This window comes from Ranitomeya variabilis, chromosome 3, assembly GCF_051348905.1.
Source record: "Ranitomeya variabilis isolate aRanVar5 chromosome 3, aRanVar5.hap1, whole genome shotgun sequence".
In the NCBI taxonomy this organism is placed as follows: domain Eukaryota; kingdom Metazoa; phylum Chordata; class Amphibia; order Anura; family Dendrobatidae; genus Ranitomeya; species Ranitomeya variabilis.
The window spans coordinates 403,723,017-403,747,630 of NC_135234.1; the positions used below are offsets into that span (position 1 = coordinate 403,723,017).

At 39.7% G+C, this 24,614-nt stretch overlaps 1 protein-coding gene across 1 annotated transcript in view; it reads left to right on the plus strand.

The window, feature by feature from the left end:
- The window catches only part of BRIP1 (BRCA1 interacting DNA helicase 1), a 554,995-nt gene that overhangs the window by 527,796 nt on the left and 2,585 nt on the right, over positions 1 to 24,614 (plus strand). The window contains exons 17-19 of the mRNA XM_077296215.1: positions 14,034 to 14,146; positions 16,685 to 16,764; positions 20,019 to 20,357. Of these exons, the coding sequence (XP_077152330.1) occupies positions 14,034 to 14,146; positions 16,685 to 16,764; positions 20,019 to 20,357 (532 nt within the window). The remainder of the gene's footprint in view (positions 1 to 14,033; positions 14,147 to 16,684; positions 16,765 to 20,018; positions 20,358 to 24,614) is intronic.

The following is a 24,614-nucleotide window of genomic DNA, read 5'->3' on the forward strand; positions in this document are numbered from 1 at the left end:
AGCTCCATATGATGGAGACAGACTGGGCTGCAGGTAGCTGCCAGATACCACTCCTGGGCAAAACCTGCAGCTGCAGACCCCAGGGATCAGGTATGCTGACACTGATTAGGGCTAAGTCTCCATTCAGACTAGTAAGTTCTGGCCCCTCTACAGAACGGTTACTGACACTGATTTGTGCTCGGTTCAGACACGCAGTCTAGGATACTGGATCAGGGTTTGGCCACACATGGACCAGGGGACAATATTCAAAGCCAAAAAGGAGTATTTCCCATGAAAGTTTACTTTCATCTCTAAGCAACACTTTGGAACACTGAGCAACATTCCAGTTCTTTTTCTCCTTGACCCATGTAAGACACTTCTGGGGTTGTCTATTTGTCATGAGAGGCTCGACACAAGGAATGCGACACTTGTAGCCCATGTCCTGCATATGTCTGTGTGTGGTGGCTTTTGAAGCAATGACTCAAGTAGCACTCCACTCCTTGTGAATTTCCCCCAAATGTTTGAAAGACCTTTTCTTAACAATCCTTTCAAGGCTGTGGTTATCCCGGCTGCTTGTGCACCTTTTTCTACCACACTTTTTCCTACCACTCAACTTTCCATTAATATGCTTGGATACAGCACTCTGTGAACAGCCAGCTTCTTTAACAATTACCTTTTTTGGCTTACCCTCCTTGTGGAGTGTGTCAATTACTGCCTTCTGAACATCTGTCAAGTCAGCAGTCTGCCCCTTGATTGTGGAAGCTACTGAAACAGTCTAAGGCATCTTTTTAAACGCTTAGGAAGCCTTTGCAGGTGTTTTTTTCATTAATTATTCTAATTTACTGAGATAATGACTTTTGGGTTTTGATTGGCTTATCAACATTAACAGAAATAAACACTTAAAATATATCACTCTGTTTGTAATGACTCTATGTAATATATGAGTTTCACTTTTTGTATTGAAGAACTGAAATAAATTAACTTTTTGATGGTATTCCAATTTTGTGAGAAGCACCTATACATACTTCCGGCCAGTTGGTCTGGACTCTTTCCATACAAGTGTATGGAGCGAGGCCACGCCCACTGGCCGGGAGTATGTATAACTCATACATACCCTCCGGTCCCGGATCAGAATATAGTAAATCCCCGCAGTGCACAGTGCATGTGCTGGGGAATGCGTAAGTCTACAGTCACACAGAGTGACTGCTGACTTATCGATTTGGACCGAACAACCCCTTTAATTTCTTCCATGTCTAATCAGCAACTTGACATTCTGCATAATAGAACTAAATATATTTGAATGCTTACAAAACTAAAAGCAATAAACCCTTGCGGGCAGGGTCCTCTCTCCTCCTGTACCTGTCGGTCATTGTATTGTTTAAGATTACTGTACTTGTTTTTCATTATGTATACCCCTTTTCGCATGTAAAGCACTATGGAATAATTGGCGCTCTAATAATAGGTATTTGAGTGGGAAGTGAAAAAAATAAAGCTCTGTTGCTTTATATTTGGAAAAACCTTTTACATTCATCAGATAACCTGATTTCTAAAAAGGAGATAATATGACGTCTCGCTTAGTAGTGGAATATACGTTTTGTGATGAGACCAGTAGATAATCTAGGATGTGAAAAATGGAAAGTGTTACATAAACATTGGCTTAGAACACCTCATTTCTAAAGAATTCAGTCCCAGAAGAGTTAATCTCCATACAAGACTGTTTGTAAAATGTGCTTTGAACTGGCTAGTTCTCTGAACATCCTATAATATGTTTTTGTGTTTCATTATCAATATTTGGATGTAGATGGGAAGTAATGATGTGTGAAAGCGCTTTACTCAGAAGGAAATCACATCTGTCAACAATTGTCTCCATTGAAATATACTTTATCCCGGCACCTCATTATGAAGAAACGTTTTGGTGGTCCCAATAGTAGCATTGCCTCACTTGTTTCTTCACAGCAATGCTACCGCTGAAAATTACATTTCAAGTGCAGCCTATTAGCATTTGTGTAGTTATGACATGCACTATGAAGTCGGAGCCGTTTGAAGATTTATTTATTTTTTTTTTTTACGGCTGTACAGTAAATCAGCAGATTGAATTAAAATTTCGGCATTAATCTGGATGATTTCCTACACCTTTTAGTTTTTAACAGCTTTTTACTTGTCTGTCCTGCACTTCTTTAGTCCTAGCACCTAGGAAATGAATTGTTACTATTGTTCCCCTTTTTCGCACAGAATACTAGATGTACATATGAGTCTACATGTGAGCTGTAGACACAGAATGATTGACCAGTTTGTAACGATGCTTCATTTTTTACTTTGATGTTCTTACAGAATTGCTATAAATCAGTATATGGATAGCAGGCTGTCACATTCAATTTAGATTTTCCTATAACTTCCTTGCTTTATTTAAAGGGAACCTGTCCCCCCCCAGGTTGTTTTTAAGTAAAAGAACCACCTTCAGCAGCACTAAGGCTGCATTCATTGAAGGTGGCTCTTATGTTTAGCATCCCTAGGAATGCTGAAATATTCACTATTATAAATTGCGCGCCATACCTGTATTGAGTCCGGGGGGTACGTTTTCTCCCCCTGAGTCATCCGCCTCGCAGCCGTCCATCATCCCACCGGGCGCCGCCTGTTGTGACTTCACAAATCTCGCGAGACTTCAGCACTATCTTCAATGGAGCACGGTGACCCGCTCCACTCAGCAAGCGCAAGATTCACATCCCCGTAGTGTGAATACATCATAACACACTGCAGGGCGGGATCTGGGGCCTCCGCTGTGCTCAGGAGCGATCTACTTAGATCGCTTGATGTAAGTTCCAGGGCAGCACACACGGCGCATGCTCGAGATATAATTGCAGAGCGCAGGCGCTGGTGACAGCACAAGACAGAGAGGAGGGAATGATGGACAGCTGTGAGGCAGCTGAGTCAGGGGGAGAAAACGTACCCCCCAGACGCTACTGGTATGGCGCACAATTTATAAAAGTGAATATTTCAGCTTTCCTAGGAATCAAAAACATAAGAGCCACCTTCACAGAATGCAACCTTCATGCTGCTGAAGGTGGCTCTTTTACTTAAAAACGCCCTGGGGGGTGACAGGTTCCCTTTAAAGATAACTGCTTCTTGCAGAAATAATGGAAAGGATATTAAGGAGCCGCATATAATTGCATTCTTTAAACTAGAGTTGCTCTTAGTTATGCATGTAACAACATTCCTTATGTTTTCAAACAAAAAAGCACAACTGCAAAATCTTAGCTTTATATTTTGTATCGGATTTTAAGCTGTTTTATGATCAGTGTTTCCATTAAGATACCGTATCGGTAGTCCGTCGCTGCCAGACCAGAGCACTGCAAACCGCTTAGCACCAGCGGCATCCCCTGCACCTTATTTTTATTAGTAGTCCCTTGCTATGTCATGCATGCATTGGCGCATCACATTGTAATGACGCCAAACCTTCTGGTCAATAGACGCATTATATGCATGCTTCAGAAGGTAGAGCTTTGCAGTGCACTTGTCCAGCGGCCAGGGCTACTGACTTGGCTACTGGACCATGGTTTTGCAAATCTCTTGCAATATTTGCAATATAGAGGCAACATATTTAATAAGTAACTCAGAATTGTAAAATGTAATAATTACTATTAAAGAGTTAGTAAGGCTTCTTATAAGGGCATCCGCCACAAATGAAGCCGTCCTTTAAATTCATAACACTGAATGAGTAAATATCTTGTCATCCCACCGTAGATACAATGTTTACAGTAGATTCGGCAGTCAGTACCCCTAATGCACATTCCTTGTATGCTCCAGTTTGACTTTTCTGTATGCAGTTTATGTTACAAGCTCTGATTCTGGCAGAAGATGAAGCAAGTTTGTGAGTGATAAAATACTAGGTTTGATTTTTCTACGTGATTTTTAAGTTGTTCTCTTGGGCTGTAAGAAACAGGTAGAAGCATGGTTTAGACTTGACATTATTGTAATGGTTACCATGATGCTATTATAGTGGTAACATTTTATTTATCCAATTATACATTTAGTCAAAGAATTTATTAATAAATGTAGTAATGTGTGAATACATCCTAACAACACGAAAATACTAGAAATATGTTATCATAGGTTTAATTGGAGAATTGCTGATAAAAAAGTAACCAGATCCTGGATGATCCGGTATAAGTCTAGATTTGTGGGAGCCTGTAGTAGGCAGACGTCTGTAGAGAATAAACTTGTCTGTATTTAGAACTGGAGGGGCAGCAAGAATAGAGTGTAATAGAGACTAGCTGTGGAAGATGTCTTGTCTGCTCTCATGACATTTGTTTAACCCCTTAGTGACAGAGCCAATTTGGTACTTAATGACCGAGCCAATTTTTACAATTCTGACCACTGTCACTTTATGAGGTTATAACTCTGGAACGCTTTAACGGATCCCGCTGATTCTTAGATTGTTTTTTCGTGACATATTGTACTTCATGTTAGTGGTAACATTTCTTCGATATTACTTGCGATTATTTATGAAAAAAACGGAAATATGGCGAAAATGTTTACAATTCTGCAATTTTCAAACTTTGAATTTTTATGCTCTTAAATCAGAGAGATATGTCACACAAAATAGTTAATAAATAATATTTCCCACATGTCTACTTTACATCAGCACAATTTTGGAAACAAAATTTTTTTTCTTAGGAAGTTATAAGGGTTAAAATTTGATCAGCGATTTTTCATTTTTACAACAAAATGTACAAAACCATTTTTTGTAAGGACCATCTCACATTTAAAGTCACTTTGAGGGGTGTACATGACAGAAAATACCCAAACTTGACACCATTCTACAAATTACACCCCTTTTTATTTTCACAAGTGTAAAAAGAGAAAATGAACAACAAAATTTGTTGTGCAATTTCTCCTGAGTACGTCGATACCCCATATGTGGGGGTAAACCACTGTTTGGGCGCACGGCAGGGCTTGGAAAAGAAGGAGCACCGTTTGACTTCTTCAATGCAGAATTGGCTGGAATTGAGATCGGACGCCATGTCGCGTTTGGAGAGCCCCTGATGTTCCTAAACAGTAGAAACCCCCCAAAAGTGACACCATTTTAGATACTAGACCCTTTAACGAACTTGTCTAGATGTGTGGTGAGCACTTTAAACCCCCAGGTGCTTCACAGAAGTTTATAACGTAGAGCCTTGAAAATAAAACACATTAATACATTTTTTTTATTTTATTATTTTTTCCTAACTAAGGGGGTGATAAAGGGGGGGTTATTTACTATTTTTTTTATTTTGATCACTGTGATAGGATCTCACAGTGACCAAAATAAAACAAGAGGAAGAATCTGCCTCTGCCAGCTGGCACATCACGGCGGGCGCACTGCGCATGCGCCCGCCATTTTCTTCCCAGAGGAAGAAGCCAGTGGCCAGGAGGGGACGCAGGAGGACCCAGGGACACCGGTAAGTATGACAGGGTCCCCAAATCCCCCTATTTCTCTGTCCTCTGATGTGCGATCACATCAGAGGACAGAGAATGACACGCTGCTTTTTTTTGTGGTCGCCGGTAAGCGGTTATTTAAAAAAACCGACCTCGATCATGTTCTTTGGGGTCTCGGCTACCCCCGGCAGCCGAGACCCCAAAGATCTTCAGGGTGCCGGCCGGAGGACGCACTGAGCATGCGCCCGCCATTTTTTTCCCGGAAAAAGATGGTGGCGCCCATCGGGAGCCACGAGGAGCATCGGACGAGACGGGTGAGTGTAGGGGGCTATCGGGGACCCCATTTCTCTGTCCTCTGATCACGGTGTGCGATCACATCGGAGGACAGAGAAATTAAATGGGAAATCGTGTTTTGGGTTTTTTTGCGGCCGCCGGTAAACGGTTATTTACCGGCGATTGCAACCTGGGGTTCGGTAAAAAACAATCCGAATCATGTTCTCTGAGGTCTCGGCTACCCCCGGCAACCGAGACCCCAGAGAAATTCCGACTGGGGGGCTATCCACTTTTTCCACAGCGCCGTTAATTAACGGCGCTGTGGTTTAAGTACCCTTAACTGCCGCCGTTAAAAGGTGTAACGGCAGTCATTAAGGGGTTAAAAGGAACCTGTCATCCCCAAAATCGAAGATGAGCTAAGCCCACCAGCATCAGGGGCTTATCTACAGCATTCTGTAATGACCACCTCCCGACTGTCTTCCCACTCTGCCCCTTTCACTGGTAAGTGAAGCACCTTCTTTAATCACCACACTTAATGGTGTTATTGTGGAGTTCCATTATGGATATCCGTGCTGGATATATAGGTGTTTCTCTTTAGGCCTGGCACACTGTGGCCTTTTGCCTATACTTAGCGTTCGGTTACATACGATTGCCCCTGTTTTATAAAATAAAAGGGGGGGGCAGTGGTTTTTTGTATGCCCTTACACCGGCAGCAACATTTGGGCATTTTTGCTCTAGTTATTAAATAATGTTATTTGCTTTTTACATGTCTTTGTACTACTTATGGAATAAAAGTTTGTTTAATGAAATGTTCATCGATGCTCTGTATTTTTCTCCTTGAATCATGGTTTGTTTGGAGCTGATTTGGTGAGACCGGGGTTGGTTGGCGCGACTCTCGCCAGACCTCGTTTTCTCACAATATGTATCTGGGAGTTTTGTTCTCAGCATTCTGTAATGCTGTAGATAACCCCCCGATGTATCCTGAAAGATGAGAATAAGAGGTTAGATTATACTCACCTGGGTGGGCGGTCCGATCCGATGGGCGTCACGGTCCGGTGCCTCCCATCTTCTTACGATCATGTCCTCTTCTTGTCTTCACGCTGCAGCTCTGGCGCAGGCGTACTTTGTCCCTCAACAGGGCAGACAAAGTACGCCTGCGCCGGAGCCGCAGCATGAAGACAAGAAGAGGACGTCATCGTAAGAAGATAGGAGGCCCTGGACCGTGACGCCCATCGGACCGGACCTCAGCGGGAACGCCCCTGGGTGAGTATAATCTAACCTCTTTTTCTCATCTTTCAGGATACATCGGGGGCTTATCTACAGCATTACAGAATGCTGTAGATAAGCCCCTGATGCCAGTGGGCTTAGCTCATCTTCGATTTTGAGGGTGACAGGTTCCCTTTAAGCGAATTGTTTCATTCTTTATAAAGTAAAAATGCAACTCTATCATTGTGTTTCATTCCTCTCTTATTCTTCCTGGAAACATGGAAATAAACTGAGACTTGGGTGAAACTATTTTTTTCTCGTCAGCGGGGTGTGTATCTTTGTGCCCCACACCATTTATTCTGTACTTACAGTATTGGACCAAACAGAGTACACCTTATTGAAAAGGAAAATGATAATGGCCAGTTTTCTGTTCATACATTGTCAAAAGGACTGAAATTGGAATGCCACAATGTAGAGTTCTAGAAAATAATAATAATCTTTATTTTTATATAGTGCTAACATATTCCGCAGCGCTTTACAGTTTGCACACATTATCATCGCTGTCACACATTATCATCGCTGTCCCCGATGGGGCTCACAATCTAAATTCCCTATCAGTATGTCTTTTAGAATGTGGGAGGAAACCGGAGTACCCGGAGGAAACACGCAAACATGGGGAGAACACCACTGAGCCACCGTGCTGCCCATAAAGCGGCTGCTTTTAGTCGTTTATTGCTTATACACAGAATTGTCTGTACTTTCAGTGTGTCATGGTGCTATTTGATCAGCTTTGGAAAAGTACTGACCACTCGGAATATATATCATATAATTGCTCCAAACACAGAGAAAAGGAGAATTTTGGTACCACACGCTCTTTAGTGTAATAAAAGAAACAGTCCCCCGAATGCCATCATTATCACTAGCACCAACTGTGCATTTGTGCCAATATATGCATTGGAGTTGTGTTTTAAAATAGCTCATTAAAAGCTATATTTTATTATAAAAAGACTCCTAGTCCTCTTTGCTGTATCATACTACTCCTTTACCTGAATGACATAAGAATCCTAATAAAAAAAACACATTCTTCCATTTCTTAATTTGTCGGGTCACAGTACTAACTTTTGAAACCTATGTGTAGATTTTGATGCAGAAATGTACACAGGCGGGTAGCATTTGCCTAATTATGCGTAAAGCACATCATGACTATCAGGTATAATACTGCGAGACACAAACTAATAGGAAGACAGTGTAGTCACGACCTCCTAGACAGATCAAAGTCTAAATCTGTTTGACAGCTACAAGATGGCAGAGCTTGCCACAGGCCGTCTGCTGCTTGCTCGCTGCAGCCCTTTGTCTGTAAAGCATGCCTGATAGCTAAGAGTACATTTTTAAGGATGATCAGGTAAAAGGCTGTCTTCTGACATTTTAACTAATCCCTAGCCTGTGGTTTACTGCACATTGAGGATATTTGCTAGCAGGGGAGAGTGGCTTTTTCACATATGCAACCTGTCATTTTGAATTGGGCGTTTATTTGATGCCTACTAATGTGAAGTTATACAATGAAATGGATTCTCATTGCATTAAACTGACGGGAGGTTTCTTTTCTTCCTAATATACCTTTGCCAGGGCTCTAATGAATCTTTAACCCACAGCAATTCACATAGACCTATCATGCCAAAACATGATTTTTTGCAAGATGTAACATCAACTTTGCTTATTTAAGCAGAAAAGTTAAAATTTGGTGACCTTTATTTGTCTTGTCACTCAGCAATAATTAGCAGTGTTTGTAACCCTTTGCCAATAGGGGTTTACAGACTTATGATATAGACAGGAGGATTTATTCTTACAGTATGTGGTAAGTTTAATGGAAGTTGAGATTTATCATTCTGTACATTGCCTTATCATCATAGTCTTTGAAAATGTATTACATTTAGATGGATATTTTGTGCGCAACGTGTCAATGTCTCTTTTATTTTGCTATGTAAACAGACTATTCTAAGTGCAAATGGAGATTCATGTCCTACTCGAGCCCCCCAGATTCTAATTTACCCAGCCTATCTTCTTTTAGGATCAGAGTCACTGTTCCTTCTGAATCTTCATTGAGTAATATAAGGAGACTTAGGGTACCGTCACACAGTGCCATTTTCATCGCTACGACGGCACGATTCGTGACGTTGCAGCGTCGTATGATTATCGCTCCAGCGTCGTAGACTGCTGTCACACGTTGCAATACACGGCGCTGGAGCGATAATTTCATGACGTATTTGCGATGTAGAAGCCGTTGGTTACTGTGCGCACATCGTATACAACCTGTGTCACACGATGCAATCATGCCGCCACAGCGGGACACTAGACGACGAAAGAAAGTTTCAAACGATCTGCTACGACGTACGATTATCAGCGGGGATCCGGATCGCAGTAGCGTGTCAGACACAACGATATCGTAACGATATCGCTAGAACGTCACGAATCGTGCCATCGTAGCGATGAAAATGGCACTGTGTGACGGTACCCTTAGAAATACCAGGAAACGCATTTCAGAGTGGACTATTCTTTAAAATATAACTCTTTGACCAGCAAGCTTCTTTGATAAAACTTAGCTAGAAGAAACTCATCAAATATAAGGAAGAATGTTCTTTCCCACTAGGTTTATAAATGTAAGAGCTGGATTTAATTTTTTCCTTTTATGTACAATGATAAATCTGAGATTTATCTGTAGTACACAAAGAAGAAGGGTAACACATTTCATATCACAGTAAATTATGCCAAATGACACACTGACTCTACCATAGTAATAAAGGCCATTTACAGCACACAGTCGCAGCCAAAATGTTTTATTGCATCAATGCTTGTAAATTAAAGCAACTTTTTAACTAATGTTAATTAAAAATGTCCTATTGGCCTGTTCCTACAGCTCCTCATTATTCTGTTTCTTCAGCTCCTCTATCTATTTCTACAGCTCCTCTATCAGTCATTTTCTACAGCTCCTCTGTTCGTCTGTTTCTACAGCTCCTCTATCATTTTGTTTCTGCAGCTCCTCTATTGGTCTGTTTCTGCAACTCCTCTATTGGTTTGTTTTTACAGCTCCTCTGTTTGTCTATTTCCACAGCTCCTCTATCATTCTGTTTCTGCAGCTCCTCTATTGGTTTGTTTCTGCAGCTCCTTTATTGGTTTGTTTCTGCAGATCCTCTATTGGTTTGTTTCTGCAACTCCTCTATTGGTTTGTTTCTACAGCTCCTCTATCATTCTGTTTCTGCAACTCCTCTATCGGTCTGTTTTGTCTTCTGTTCATCTGTGTCTACAGCTCCTCTATCAGTGTGTTTCTACAGTACCTCTTTCCGTCTATTTCTACAGCTCCTTTATTGGTCTGTTTCTACAGCCCCTCTGTTCATCTATTTCTACGGCTCCTCTATTGGTCTGTTTCTAGAGCCCCTCCATCATTCTGTTTCTGCAGCTCCTCTATTGGTATGTTTCTGCAGCTCCTCTATTAGTATGTTTCTGTAGCTTCTCTATTGGTCTTTTTCTGCTCCACCTGTATTGGTCTGTTTCTACAGCTCCTATGTTCATCTATTTCTACAGCTCCTCTATCATTCTGTTTCTGCAGCTCCTCCTCTATTAGTCTGTTTCTACAGCTCCTCTATCATTATGTTTCTGCAGCTCCTCTATTGGTCTGTTTCTGCACCTCCTCTATTGGTCTGTTTCTACAGCTCTTCTATTCTGTTTCTACAGCTCATGTATCATTCTGTTTCTACAGCTTGTTTCGTTCTGTAATTACAGTTCCTATGAAGATTATATGTTGTCATAGTCGGCAAACAAAAATCTGTATAGTCTGATCCTTCAGTCATGCTTACTTCCATTTGTCATCGACTTTATGCTAACATTCATTTTGTAGGTTAGCAAGACAGAGGGGAGTATGAACATTAGACTATAAAGAGATTATTTGTCTGTTAGTAATCAAGCACATAAATCTGTGTAGGAGGTTTAGAAACAAAGCGATAGAACATTTTTAATTCTGACCTATTACAAAGAGCCTACATTTTACATTTTAGATGCAGTAGGATAATTAAAAAATAATTTCGAACTTGAACATATCTTTTACCTCTGCTTGCATGTCCGTTTGCCTCTTTGATATAGCTTGCCTTCTGGTATAGCGTTTGTGGTTTACTTGCTTTTAAAGAAATATAAATTTCTGGTATTTTACATTGTTCATTTATACTTTGTTCCATATGGAGGACCGGAATCGTAACTAAATGCACCAGAATTCTAGCATAATTTGGTCCATAAAACGGTCTTTCATGATATCCACTATATTTGTATTTTAGATATTTTCTGAACCTTGTCCGACAAGCGGGTGCAGTCTTGCTGGAAAGGAGCATGATCTAAAATGTGACACCGCCCATCAAAATTTTAGCTCAAATTTCCGGCATAAAATAATAGGTAGTGTAAATTTACAAGGTTTATCAAACAATATGAACCACTGTGATAAATTTGGCACATTTTCTGATTGTCGTGATCAAGTTTGCATTGTTTAAGAATTATCATGTGCCCCATTGTCTCAGTTACACCATACCAACCAACTTATAATGTCTTTATATTACCTCCACTGTAATTGAGGCTTTAGCAGCGTAATATTGGCCCATGTGAAAGTACTAAGCTTGCAATCCCTATGTTCACAGTACAACTGTATTATAGACACAGAACTTGAACTTAAATATATTTGCAATAACCTATTTCTGTAGCTCTTTCACTTATCCTTCATAGCTTATGATGGAAGCCAAGACTTAATGCAAGCCAAATACTAATAGATAGATTTTTTTTTTCTTCAGGTTATGAAAACGTACTGCAAAATAAAAACCTATGAAGCAACATATGTTTTTATTTGCAGACATTACATGTATGAGGCAGCTTATTCCGATGTATTGTCTTTTCATCTACTACATGTAGGCCTACCTGTCTTCATTTATATTGTGTCTTTAGTTATGTTGTGCTGATGTGAGACATCGGTACAGAATACAATATTTTTGCCTTTCACACAAGCAACGTGTTCAAGCTTTTGGAGTGTCTTTTTTTTTTTCCACCTTTCACTTTCGAGAACATGCACCATTCTGCCACATGCGTTTTCTGTGACTGAGGCAACTATTAAATCTACAGAATCAAATTCAATTTACTGTCTTGCTTGAAAGTTTGAATTTGTAAATTTGACAGTTTGTTTGAAAGGGCATAGGTACAGAAAATAAAATTTTGTACCCCAACCCACGTTGAAAATTACCTGTCAGAAATAGTTAGAAGTCTTCTGTATTTTTCCTGAAGCATGTCCCTTCAGCTGTCAGTTTAAAAAGGTTAACACTGTACAAAAGAGCAATCCACGAGAAAAAAAAAACAGAGTGAAAGCTTTCCGGCGCAGCATTTCGCTCAAAAGCCCATAAAACTCTGTTTGCAGATTTCAAACTTTTACAATCAGGGATTTGTGATGTTTGTCAAAACGTGTTACCATGCCAAAGCGTACTGCTCATGGAACTGGGGCATCCTGGCAATTTAGAGCCAGTTTACACTCGTTCGCCTTTCTGGTATTGTCGTGGTATATTTGTTGCATGTTCATCACAGAACTGATTTCTTATCACAGTCCAGCTTTATAAATGCATGTGGAAATGAGCCACAATGGTCAGGTGACATATGTTGTTATTATTATTATTATTATTATTATTATTATTATTATACACGTACACTTATGTTCATTGTTTCACATAATAATGTCCACAGTGCATCTATAGTAGTTAGATGATAAATTATTATCCTAAGATCTTTCACATTGATTTTACAAGTAATAAATGTTGCGGTTTATGCAGTTGACCCATTTCCCTATTGTATTTATCTACTATATTGCGCCTTTATTTTATTGCTTATAACATTGGCACCAATTTTCTCATATTTTCTTTTCAAGACTGTATTATACATAGATTTAGATGAGAGCATTGATTTAGTGTCTGGATTTTAAGCCTTAAACTATATGTAGAGAAATAAATACATTTAATATTTGTTTTATTTAATTTAGTAGATTTCCATATTAGAATGGATGTATGTAGTGGTCCTAGTCCTCTGCAGACCCCATGTGATCTATTTGTGTCTGCTCTTAATGATTTAGACTATACGCCTCTTACATCATCTCTTATTTCTTGTATACATATAATATTGTAAAAAGATGAATTTGGCACTCCATGTATTATTGTGGCATACCGTAAATCCATGTATTTAATTTCCTATATCTTACTCCATCTAATTGAAATTTTCATTTGGTTTCCTTTATTTTTTCCACCTTTTTGCCTTTATTTCTTGTTTCCTTAAAAAAAAAAGTGGAATGAAAAACGGTTTGAACCTGATTTTAAAGACTATAAATGTATTGGTCACCTTAACTTTCAGACTAAAAGATATAGTAAACTTTTTTGTTTTCGTGTTTTCTCATAGTAATATTCATTTATATGATTCTTTATTCACGCTGCAATGCAGTTCTGCACATCTCCAATTTATGGATTTTGTTGTTTGTTCTAAAAGAATCTAACCTGTTTGGAGTCTAGGATTAAGTTTCATGTGTTTTGCATTTTCTCTTCCAGGCTCTTAAGTATTAACTTTAATTTAGATATTCTGAAATTGGAAACACAACTTGGACAATACTTTGTGCCACAGAATAGATAAAAGAAATATCAGTTCTGTGTGTGACAAGTTCAGTTAGAAATGTGGCATGCTATGAAAGTAGAGTGTCAACATGTAGGACTGAATGGTTAAAAAAAAAGAAAAAAACCCTTTTGCTTTAGATCTTGTGAGTGCTAATAGAAGTACATTACCGTCATGTTAAGTCTGCTTAGCTATTCCAAATAATATGAGTAACAGCCATAGAATTTTATTAATATTACATTCCTTGCAGCCAGGAAACATGCCAATATATACAAGCAGCCCATTTGGGATCTTGTGTGAAGTTTCTTTTGGGCATTTAACCCATTGTGTGCCTCGTGTATGTTAGGTAATGCAAATGACTAATTATTCTGAAAGAGAGGTGGGAGCTGTATTTGCGAAGCATACAAGCAGGGAAACATTGAGGTCTTTGACTCCTGATATATTTATTTTCTCTCTTACTATGATTTCTGTCTTTATCCTATTCATTGTAGGTTGAACTGAAAAGGAAATATAATGATCAATACTCCAAAACTAGAGGACTTCTACCTGGGAGCCAGTGGTATGAGATCCAAGCATACCGAGCCCTTAATCAAGCTTTGGGGAGGCAAGTTCTTTTAAGTTGGCTTTTATGGTATTAATACTCTTACTATTTTGCAACTAGTGTCATATGCATAGGTTGAAACAAGAACCAAGTCCATCAAGTTCAACCTTTCTCCACCAATTATACATTTTTGTCACTAAATTATCTATAACCCATAATGTTGTGTGTACTGAGGAAATCTTCCATCCGATAGTCACCAATATTTTATTAAGTGACCTATGAAGAGAAAAGAATAAAGCCCAGGTAAAAAGTGTTACTATGTAATTAAATACATAATGAAAATGAATGTAAATGTGTCCACATTGCTCGTTAATATACAGTAAGATACTAGATTCCTCTATAGATTAGCTTAAGTTAGTCTTTAACATGTGTTGAATATTTCTTTACTTCGACCCTATCTGCTGGTTATTATAATTCATGCTTAACATATCTACAAACCACAATGTGTAGTGACTGCATATAGTGCTATGTTGGAGTAATCCCTCTATTAATTGTCTTTGGCAGACATGGCTAATCAATTATTAAAACAAATTCTACTCTGTTAGTACATTTATTACACTCACAGCATTGAATAGAAACCTAAAGGAAGTGCCATTGTAAGAAAACAATTTGTTGCTACATAAATGTTCATCCTATTTAGTTGTTTCTGAGAGTTTAAATAGCTAAATGATATTATTATTTTGTCAGGAAGTTCTTAAAAGAATTATCCACCAACTATTTCTTTTATTATTAGTAATTAATTACATTTTACAAAACCTTTTTTTCTGTGGAATTGCCCAGTATCCACACAGCATCGTCATACAAGATTGCACTGAGAAAATGACAGATTCCGACCTTTCATAGGAGTCATGTTTTCTGTTCTCTCAGGCTGAGACTTGCCGCGTTTAGAGTCTATATAATCAGTTATTATTCTAATGGATTACTTATTGTTCAGTTACATAATGATATATCGGCTAATTGTAAGCTAGTTTTCTATTATGGGCTTGCTCATTGTAAGTAGGCATCGTAAATTCACAGTCACTTGATATTCTGTAATTTGTATATAATGATAAATGCCTGTAAGTTATGATGCATAATGAGTCAAATCTGGCAGCTACACCCATCAGTGTTTGCAGCAGATGATATCCAGATTAACGAGCAGCAGTAAATAATTAATATTTTGTTTGTACATTTATGTATAAGGCTGAGACTACCAAACTGCACTACTTCAATACAAATCGCTTCGGTTCAGTCTCCCCAGCATATATCGATTAAATGCGTTGTTCTGAACTATAACAAATAGCATATTGGATTTCTCATTGTGTGCCCGTCTGGCCTTGAGGAGCTCGAGTAACACAAACACAGCGCAACGCTCTCTGAAGTCTGCGAAATTAAAAAGAGCAAGAAAAAAACTAGCAGTTCAGCTTTATTCACCTTCCACTCGGAGGAACGTCATGGAAAGGCCATGCACAGGAAAAGAAAGTCACTAAAGACAAGTGACCTTTTACTTGAAGAGATCCTTCACCAAAATCTGATATACGCTGACAGTGACACAAAGTGGTCAGATTTTAGGAGGAAAATGTCTACAAAGATTTATGGCAATAGGAGCAGAAAAGGCTTGAATCTGGCACTTTCCTGAAAATCTAGAAATGCTCTGCCATGCAGAAACGGCACGACAAAGGAAAGTTTACTTTTATATATATATATATATATATATATATATATATATATATATATATATATATATATATATATATATATATATAGCGTAAGGTAATGAGGAAAAAAAAAGATACACAGAAATAATTCTTCTAAGGCAAAAAACAGTCATTCCCTTAATCTGGCATCTAATAATCCAGAAACACTGTTTCCACTGCATTTGATACTTCCAAAAAATTAGATTATTGAGCAAATGGAACCATTTCCTAGAATCATTATAAAGTAATTATGTTATAATGAGTCTCTTTGCCTTTAGAAGTATTTTTTAATGTTTTGTTTCAATTCCTTAATCTACAAAAGTCTGATAAGACACTAGTCATGCTGTGAATGCATTCAGTGGCATCTGTCACCCATAGGTTCCCATTGTGAAGAATGGTCACTGCACAGTATACGTTTTAGAACTGGATAGTGTTGCAGAGAATAGTACTATACTATGCGCCTCCATATGTAACTGCGTAGGCACATTTAGCGTCTGTCATGAACTCCAGGACTATACCACCCAGCAATGCATTTGGGATTACAAGATGCAAATATCAACTTACGTATCTGCCCAACGATGCCAATTCTAAGGGTCTGATTTATTTTTTCATAAGTTTATCCCATGGATGCAGAACTCTGATTTTGTGTGTGTGATGAGGATACAGCTAGATAGTTCTACTTTACGCAATCCTCCATTTTACTACATTGTCTCTTTTACATCCAGTTTCCCTGCAGAGCCTTGTATGCAGCTCAGTTTTTGTTCCTGCTATTTAGTATACATCTCAATTTAATATGGGGAATGTCTAGTTTCTACCACTTATCGGTCAGCTGTCAGTAAAGTTCTGCAATTTTTTTTCCCCTCAGATGTATCAGACATAAAAACGATTGGGGTGCACTGATACTAGTTGATGACCGTTTCCGAAGCAATCCAAAGTATATAACCGGTAAGTGAAGAATGACTATGTGCTTCCAAGATGGTATCTGTCACGTTGACGTCATTGCTAGAGTTGAGTGAAAAGATTGACAGGACCCTGGTCCAGCGGCCACCATTGTAGACCGTGTCCACTGGCCGATAACACAGCAAGCCTCCTCTGACATTCCCAGCACCTCTTCTCAACTTGGGCGCTTGCTTGATGTCATGGGGGCCTGCTAATCAGAAGAGGTGCCAAGGATGTCACATATAGTAGGAGGTTTGCAATGCTCTGATCTGCCATACTACAGACATACAGACCCCCAATTTATCAAGACTGGCGTTTTGTACCCCAATCTTGATGAGGTATGTGCTAGAATAAGATGCTCCAAATTCTTTTAGAGGCACATGTATCTTACTTTGGGGCATCTTTCAACTGTTGCATGCCCCTCCAGAAGTGTACTCCACTAAGGGGCTAGAGTCCATTTTCATCATAATTTATACAGATTTTTGTGGTGTAAAATTATGGTGAATTTATTGGACACGTTAAGCCACACCCTGTCTCGCCCAAGCTTCAACCATTTTTGAAAAAGTAGATAGAGTTGGCCAGGAACTGCATAAAATTGCCAAAAGAAAAGCCACAACATTTTTGCACTTTGAGTTACACAAAAATTTTGCGCCATATCAAGAAACAATCAGACATTAAGAGGTCTGTCTTACATGACTTGAGCAGTCACAATGGATCCTGTTCTGGTTTCAAGTTATAAAAGTATAAGTGAGCTAAAAGAAGAGAGGGAAATAAATATTTCACCTTCTACCAGCAACAAATGTGAACATTTCTGTCTAACATCCATGTCTTTAGCTGATGATATTTTGAACACTCCAGATACCGAGTAGTCAGACATTACACATTCGTTTGAGTTGGATCTAATGTCTTTTAGTGAAACTTACCTTTTTATGCAGCTTGTGAACATTAGATATAGGTCTTACATGCTTTTTCTTTAAATACAAGAATTTGGAGACCATGAGCTGCAGACGCTGCTATTTCATATTTCACTTTGTGTTTATGTCTTGAAGAAAGCATTAATTTAGTTTATTCTGCAGCCAGTAATGACCACAGGGAAAAGCCCTTTATTGTGTTGAACAGGTCACATCTTGTAATTGATTTTGTTTTAAGTTTCTTAGCTAAACCCTTTAGATGTCTAATTTATTAAGGCAGCACTGCTTTGCAAATCCCTAAATCCTCAGCCAGTGCAGCCAAAAAATAGTCGCAAGTGGTCAAGTAATGAAATGGAAACAATAATAAAAGACCTTAAAATGGGGATGTTACACTTCCAGAGTGTAGCCAGTAGGGGGAGCTCAGATTCCATTCTACATTTAAAAGATCTATCAGGGAAGCAGGATAGTACTCCAGTCAGCATCATGTGTCATGCTAGGGCATACCTGTTACTTAAGGTCTGGAATATGCCCTGGGACTGGGGATGTAGAATTTTCTTTTGTCCGGGAGCTTAACATTGGCAATACAGACAGCAATAGATATACTTATATACACGGCAAGTATGTGGATACTTAATTTTAAGTATACTTTATATAGCACTGCAATTATACACAGCCATATTTTGTTCTAATTACTTCTGCATTGCTGTAAAATCATAGTACAAATGCTTGTAAATAATCATTGAACACTGATATTAATAATACATTCAATATATGATGATGTAGTAGTGAAAAATAAAGAACTGATTCATTAAAAGAAATCAAGATTTACTGATGGCAATGTTTGATTATATATAGGGATGTCTTGTCACCTCTGACAAATGGTTGAGTATCTTTAAAGCAGATCTGTCACCCAATTTTCCAATAGTACTTTATTAAATAGACCTCTTATATTATACGTGACGAGGCTGGTGTGCTTACTTTAAAAATCCATGTCAGGATTTCTGTATAATCCTTTGTGAAAGTTTTTCTGCCTTCCAAGACTCCTCAACTTGAGGATTTATACAGCCATTTTGACATGGATTTTCAGAGCAAGTACACCTGCCTCATCAGGCCTAATAGATCTAATCAGTAATGGGTACAGTTTGCATTGTAAATTAACAGTGTAATAGAAATCCCTAAAGTCACCAAGTGTATCCAAAGCAATTTAATACAATCCAGATCCAAGTGACTCCGGTATGACAACTTCTCACCTGATACTGTACTGCCCATAGGAGAACACCGTGCACTGTCATCCGTCCAGCTGTAAATACACGAATGCTGTTCCACTCCCTTTAATAGAGGTGTAGGGGCATTTTCTGGAATGGGATGTTAGAAGGGGATGAACAGATGTTAGAAAACTTACTTTTGAGCAAGTGAAGCCTTCTGGGACTTCTTGTCAAGTACTCCCGTCTAGAGAGAGATTTACATGTCCCTTCTACTAATAGTTAATTTCTGTAATGAGCTAAATGCCAACAATGATTGCTTGCTATTAACGCAGACAAGATCTTGAATTATTTAGATCGGAGAAACACGAGTCAAAATTAGCCCAAATAAATAAAAAAATATTATTTATTGAAAATTTAACAATAACCACTAAAACGTACACATAATGTACAATAAGTAGTAATTCACAAGATTGTGTAAAGTGACTAATCCATAGGTGCAACCAATGTTCCAGGTATACAGAAAAGGACACTAATACCTTCAATCATAGCAAAGGGTATCCAGTACGTACCCATAAATAGTAGTGAGCCCGGTATATGGCACATGGAATAAATAGCAGTATAATGTGGCTATGCAAACTAAACCAACAGTACCACCATGTACCATATCTGTGCCGATCATGGCATGTAAACTAAGTAAAAAGGGTGAACGAATTAATTACCCATATCTAACGGAGTGTCCGATCTGTATCCTGGTACCGTACCCCAACGCGCGTTTCGCGTTCCTGTGTTGCCGCTCACTACTATTTATGGGTACGTACTGGATACCCTTTGTTATGATTGAAGGTATTAGTGTCCTTTTCTGTATACCTGGAACATTGGTTGCACCTATGGATTAGTCACTTTACACAATCTTGTGAATTACTACTTATTGTACATTATGTGTACGTTTTAGTGGTTATTGTTAAAGTTTCAATAAATAATATTTTTTTATTTATTTGGGCTAATTTTGACTCGTGTTTCTCCGATCTAAATAACTTATGATTGAGTCGCCGAATGTTAAGTATTAATCTGACGTCTGTTTCTATATAAGATCTTGAATTATGTTGGAATGAAATGAAAGATTTCTATATAATCTGTTTTGCAGGACTGTCAAAATGGGTGCGGCAGCTGGTCCAGCATCATTCTACTTTTAACAGCGCCCTGGAGTCTTTGTTGGCTTTTTCTACAAACCAGCAACAACCGGTCCAGATACCAAGTGTGGTCAGTGCTGATCCGTGTCATCAGGAACCTTCTCCCACCAACAAGGATAGCTTTATCAGTTCTTCATTGCTGGACATCTCTATTCACCCCACTGACAGTGTTTTGCATCAAACAGAACAGACCCTTCGTACACCAACCCGTGCCCCTCAACCATCTGTAATCACAATTGCTTCTAGTTCTGACCAATCGGGATCTGATGAAGATGCAAAAGGCAAAAATAAAGGTTTGTATTTGGACCATATTGTATTAGCATTCAGTGACTTGGAGCAAAGCACGGCCTTCTTAACCCCTCTGTGACCTTTGACGTACTATCCCGTCGAGGTGACCTGGGCCTATCTGACCCTTGACGGGATAGTACGTCATAGCCGATCGGCCGCGCTCACGGGGGGAGCGCGGCCGATCGCGGCCGGGTGTCAGCTGCATATCGCAGCTGACATCCGGCACTATGTGCCAGGAGCGGTCACGGACCGCCCCCGGCACATTAACCCCCGGCACCCCGGCTGCGGGCTTCCCTGAGCCCCCCGCAGCAACGCGATGTGATCGCGTTGCTGCGAGGGTCTTACCTCCCTCCCTGCCTGCTCCAGACCCGGATCCAAGATGGCCGCGGATCCGGGTCCTGCAGGGAGGGAGGTGGCTTCACAGAAGCCTGCTCAGAGCAGGCACTGTGAAGCAGCCTGCACTTCAATCAGATCGGTGATCTGTCAGAGTGCTATGCAAACTGGCAGATCACCGATCTGTATTGTCCCCCCCTGGGGCAAAGTAAAAAAGTAAAAAAAAAAATTTCCAAATGTGTAAAAAAAAATAAAAAAAAATATTCCAAAATAATGAAAAAAAAAAAAAAATATTATTCCCATAAATACATTTCTTTACCTAAATATAAAAAAAACAAAACAATAAAAGTACACATATTTAGTATCGCCGCGTCCGTAACGACCCGACCTATAAAACTGGCCCACTCGTTAACCCCTTCAGTAAACACCGTAAGAAAAAAAAAAAAAAAACGAGGCAAAAAACAACGCTTTATTATCATACCGCCGAACAAAAAGTGGAATAACACGCGATCAAAAAGACAGATATAAATAACCATGGTACCGCTGAAAGCGTCATCTTGTCCCGCAAATAACGAGCCACCATACAGCATCATCAGCAGAAAAATAAAAAAGTTATAGTCCTGAGAATAAAGCGATGCAAAAATAATTATTTTTTCCATAAAATAGTTTTTATCGTATAAAAGCGCCAAAACATAAAAAAAATAATATAAATGAGATATCGCTGTAATCGTACTGACCCGAAGAATAAAACTGCTTTATCAATTTTACCAAACGCGGAACGGTATAAACGCCTCCCCCAAAAGAAATTCATGAATAGCTGGTTTTTGGTCATTCTGCCTCACAAAAATCGGAATAAAAAGCGATCAAAAAATGTGACGTGCCCAAAAATGTTACCAATAAAAACGTCAACTCGTCCCGCAAAAAACAAGACCTCACATGACTCTGTGGACCAAAATATGGAACATTTATAGCTCTCAAAATGTGGTAACGCAAAAAATATTTATTGCAATAAAAAGCGTCTTTCAGTGTGTGACGGCTGCCAATCATAAAAATCCGCTAAAAAACCCGCTATAAAAGTAAATTAAACCCCCCTTCATCACCCCCTTAGTTAGGGAAAAATAAAAAAAAAGTATTTATTTCCATTTTCCCATTAGGGCTAGGGTTAGGGCTAGGGTTGGGGCTAGGGTTAAGGCTACAGTTAGGGTTGGGGCTAAAGTTAGGGTTAGGGTTGGGGCTAAAGTTACGGTTAGGGTTTAGATTACATTTACGGTTGGGAATAGGGTTGGGATTAGGGTTAGGGGTGTGTCAGGGTTAGAGGTGTGGTTAGGGTTACTGTTGGGATTAGGGTTAGGGGTGTGTTTGGATTAGGGTTTCAGTTATAATTGGGGGGTTTCCACTGTTTCGGCACATCAGGGGCTCTCCAAACGCGACATGGCGTCCGATCTCAATTCCAGCCAATTCTGCGTTGAAAAAGTAAAACAGTGCTCCTTCCCTTCCGAGCTCTCCCGTGTGCCCAAACAGGGGTTTACCCCAACATATGGGGTATCAGCGTACTCAGGACAAATAGAACAACAACCTTTGGGGTCCAATTTCTCCTGTTACCCTCGGGAAAATACAAAACTGGGGGCTGAAAAATAATTTTTGTGGGAAAAAAAAGGATTTTTTATTTTCACGGCTCTGCGTTATAAACTGTAGTGAAACACTTGGGGGTTCAAAGTTCTTACAACACATCTAGATAAGTTCCTTGGGGGGTCTAGTTTCCAAAATGGGGTCACTTGTGCGGGGCTTCTACTGTTTAGGTACATTAGGGGCTCTGCAAACGCAATGTGACGCCTGCAGACCATTCCATCTAAGTCTGCATTCCAAATGGCGCTCCTTCACTTCCGAGCCCTTCCATGCGTCCAAACGGTGGTTTCCCCCCACATATTGGGTATCAGCGCACTCAGGACAAATTGGACAACAACTTTTAGGGTCCAATTTCTCCTGTTACCCTCGGGAAAATACAAAACTGGGGGCTGAAAAATAATTTTTGTGGGAAAAAATTTTTGTTTTATTTTTACGGCTCTGCATTATAAACTTCTGTGAAGCCCTTGGTGGGTCAAAGCGCTCACCACACATCTAGATAAGTTCCTTAGGGGGTCTACTTTCCAACATGGTGTCACTTGTGGGGGATTTCTACTGTTTAAGTACATTAGGGGCTCTGCAAACGCAATGTGACGCCTGCAGACCATTCCATCTAAGTCTGCATTCCAAATGGCGCTCCTTCACTTCCGAGCCCTTCCATGCGTCCAAACGGTGGTTTCCCCCCACATATGGGGTATCAGCGCACTCAGGACAAATTGGACAACAACTTTTGGGGTCCAATTTCTCTTGTTACCCTCGGAAAAATACAAAACTGGGGGCTGAAAAATAATTTTTGTGGGAAAAAATTTTTGTTTTATTTTTACGGCTCTGCATTATAAACTTCTGTGAAGCCCTTGGTGGGTCAAAGCGCTCATCACACATCTAGATAAGTTCCTTAGGGGGTCTACTTTCCAACATGGTGTCACTTGTGGGGGGTTTCTACTGTTTAGGTACATTAGGGGCTCTGCAAACGCAATGTGACGCCTGCAGACCATTCCATCTAAGTCTGCATTCCAAATGGCGCTCCTTCCTTTCCGAGCCCTCCCATGCGCCCAAACAGTGGTTCTCCCCACATATGGTATATCATCGCATTCAGGACAACTTGGACAACAGATTTTGGGGTCCAATTTCTCCTGCTACCCTCGGGAAAATACAAAACTGGGGGCTAAAAAAATAATTTTTGTGGGAAAAAATTTTTGTTTTATTTTTACGGCTCTGCATTATTAACTTCTGTGAAGCCCTTGGTGGGTCAAAGCGCTCAAAACACATCTAGATAAGTTCCTTAGGGGGTCTACTTTCCAAAATGGTGTCACTTGTGGGGGGTTTCAATGTTTAGGCACATCAGTGGCTCTCCAAACGCAACATGGCGTCCCATCTCAATTCCTGTCAATTTTGCATTGAAAAGTCAAACGGTGCTACTTCCCTTCCGAGCTCTCCCATGCGCCCAAACAGTGGTTTATCGCCACATATGGGGTATCAGCGTACTCAGGACAAATTGTGCAACAACTGTTGGGGTCCAATTTCTTCTCTTACCCTTGGGAAAATAAAAAATTGGGGGCGAAAAATAATTTTTGTGAAAAAATATGATTTTTTATTTTTACGGTTCTGCATTATAAACTTCTGTGAAGTACTTGGTGGGTCAAAGTGCTCACCACACCTCTAGATAAGTTCCTTAGGGGGTCTACTTTCCAAAATGGTGTCACTTGTGGGGGGTTTCAATGTTTAGGCACATCAGGGGCTCCCCAAACGCAACATGGCGTCCCATCTCAATTCCAGTCAATTTTGCATTGAAAAGTCAAACGGTGCTACTTCCCTTCCGAGCTCTCCCATGCGCCCAAACAGTGGTTTATCGCCACATATGGGGTATCAGCGTACTCAGGACAAATTGTACAACAACTTTTGGGGTCCAATTTCTTCTCTTACCCTTGGGAAAATAAAAAATTGGGGGCGAAAAATAATTTTTGTGAAAAATATGATTTTTTATTTTTACGGTTCTGCATTATAAACTTCTGTGAAGTACTTGGTGGGTCAAAGTGCTCACCACACCTCTAGATAAGTTCCTTATGGGGTCTACTTTCCAAAATGGTATCACTTGTGGGGGGTTTCAATGTTTAGGCACATCAGGGGCTCCCCAAACGCAACATGGTGTCCCATCTCAATTCCAGTCAATTTTGCATTGAAAAGTCAAATGGCGCTCCTTCGCTTCCGAGCTCTGTCATGCGCCCAAACAGTGGTTTACCCCCACATATGGGGTATCGGCGTACTCAGGACAAATTGTACAACAAATTTTGGGGTCCATTTTCTCC